This window comes from Rana temporaria, chromosome 3, assembly GCF_905171775.1.
Source record: "Rana temporaria chromosome 3, aRanTem1.1, whole genome shotgun sequence".
In the NCBI taxonomy this organism is placed as follows: domain Eukaryota; kingdom Metazoa; phylum Chordata; class Amphibia; order Anura; family Ranidae; genus Rana; species Rana temporaria.
The window spans coordinates 473241723-473244273 of NC_053491.1; the positions used below are offsets into that span (position 1 = coordinate 473241723).

At 41.3% G+C, this 2551-nt stretch overlaps 1 protein-coding gene across 1 annotated transcript; it reads left to right on the top strand.

Annotated features, from left to right (window-relative positions):
- The first annotated feature begins 845 nt into the window (after window positions 1-845).
- Window positions 846-1971, top strand: LOC120930991 (olfactory receptor 1468-like). The gene has a single exon (XM_040342121.1). The coding sequence runs from the start codon at window positions 858-860 to the stop codon at window positions 1791-1793; it is 936 nt and encodes a 311-aa protein (XP_040198055.1). The 5' UTR covers window positions 846-857; the 3' UTR covers window positions 1794-1971.
- Window positions 1972-2551: the final 580 nt, after the last annotated feature.

Genomic DNA, 2551 nt, shown 5'->3' on the forward strand with positions numbered 1-2551 from the left:
TCTGGACGTCTGCCGAGAAGTCCGGGAAAACCCTGACCTTGTTGTTCTGGAAGGGGATGTTTCCCTTCAACCTGGTAATGCGAAGCACAGCATCACGGTCACGGAAGTTGAGTAGCTTGGCAATGAAAGTCTGCGGCGGTGCGCCCTGGGGAGGAGGCTTAGCTGCCAGCCTGTGGGCCCTTTCCACCACGAAGGAGGCAGAGAACTCAGCCCACCCAAAGGTGGTAATTAGTAAATTTTCCAGGAACAAAGGGGGGTCCGAACCCTCCACGCCCTCAGGCAGACCCACGAACCGTAGATTGCATCTCCTAAGATGATTTTCCATATCGTCTTGCTTCGCTAAGACCATGGTGAGCTGGTGTTGCAGGCACTCAGCCGCGATCTGTAATGGCGGCACCTCGTCCTCCACGTGGCTAATTCTGGTTTCTGTCTTGGTTACCCGCTCCCTGAGTTTTTGTTGGTCTTGGCAGATGAGCGAGACATCGACCTTTACTTCCCCGCCAACAAAACACCCCCTACCCGCCCCTATCTTATCCATTCCCCTCTGTCTCTTTTTCTTCTCCCCTTCCTTTTCTTTAAGGTGTTTATAATATACTTTACAATATGTTATTGTGATTTACAGAAATATTGGCACTACAGTCCAAATTTGCTTCCCTTAGGGCACTACTTAGTGATCCCATTCGTGAGGAGTTACTTATATTACTCACGCTGTATGTTGTGCTTTGAAATGGATTTATTAGTTTTTGCCAATTGAATTGAATGTCATATTTTTTTCTACATCTTCCCTTTTTTATTGTACTGCTATAATTTGTTTGAATAAACTTTTAATGCTTAAAAAAAGTTAATATTCTGGATGAATGGATGAAAGAAATATGACTGTGATCACTACAATCCACCTCTTGGGGTTTCAGATTCCTCCAAGCATGACATTTTTGGTCTTCTTTTTGTTTCTTTTTTTTTACTTTGTGACAATATGTGGAAACCTCCTGATCATCACACTGGTGCCCTACAGCAAATCCCTCCATTCTCCCATGTACTTCTTCCTCTCCCAGTTGTCTGCATCTGATATACTATTAGCGACTGATGTTGTTCCTACCATGCTCCGTGCTGTATTAGAAAATACCACTACTGTATCAGTTTCTCACTGTATCGCCCAGTTTTATTTCTTTGCAGCCACAGAAACACTGGAGTGTCTTCTTCTGACAGCGATGTCTTATGACAGATATGTGGCCATCTGTAAACCATTACATTATACTTTATTAATGAGTCACCAATTTTGTTGGATAACAGTTATCATGAGTTGGAGTTTAAGTTTCTTAGCAGTGTTGGTTTCTACTTTGACCATATCCACCTTACAGTTTTGCGGTCCCAATATCATTGATCACTTTTTCTGTGATCTTGACCCGATCCTCCAACTCTCCTGCTCTGACACCACCATCGTTCAACTGGAATCAACATCAATGAGTTTGTTGTTTGCTGTAATCCCATTTTGTATCATCATTGTATCATATGTTTATATTATAATCACTATTTTGGAAATCCCATCTATTACTGGAAGGCAGAAAGTTTTCTCAACATGCAGTTCCCACCTGACTGTTGTCTCCATTTTTTATGGTACCATTGTTTGTGTGTATTTGATACCTAGTAGAGGACAGTCATGGGACATCACTAAATTCTTGTCATTACTGTACACTGTAGTCACCCCACTTCTGAATCCAATTATATACAGTTTGAGGAATAAAGAACTGAAACAAGTTGTAAGAAAAATTATTAACTGTCATTTAACCAGTTGAGAACATTGGGCATGCTACACACACCCAAAAAAGTAATCAAAGTATACAGGGTACATGCAGCATGTCCAGTTCTTAATCCCCTCTACCACGCACCCCACTCCTAATTGAAGGCAATTCCTAAGGCCTGTACACACGATTGGATATTCAGACAACAATTGTCGGATGGACGTGTTTTGTAGGATAATCCGACAGTCTGTACGCTCCATCTGACAATTGTTGACGAAATTTTCGACAACACATTTTGGCTGTGCATGCTCTTAAATTGTCCGACAACAAATGTTCTCCGTCGGATTATCCGATCGTGTGTACACAAATCCGTCGGACTAAAATTCATATTATTATTATTATCAGGTACTTATATAGCACCGTCAATTTAAGCAGCGTTTTACATATACATTGTACATTCAGATCAGTCCCTACCCTCAAGGAGCTTACAACCTAAGGTCCCTAACTTTTATTCATACATATACTAGGGCCAATTTAGACAGCATCTGATTAACCTACCAGCGTGTCTTTAGAGTGTGGGAGGAAACCAGCGTACCCAGAGGAAACCCACACAGGCATAGGGAGAACATGCAAACTCCAGGCAGACTATTACAAGGGATATTTACACTCCTTGTAATAGGAATGAAAATGAACTTTAAAAAAAAATAAAAAATAATAAAGCATCAAAATATAAAAGGAAAATAAAATTAAAGCATCCCTGTCCCTGCGTGCTTGCTCACAGAAGCAAATGCATAGGTAGGTTGCACCCGCAT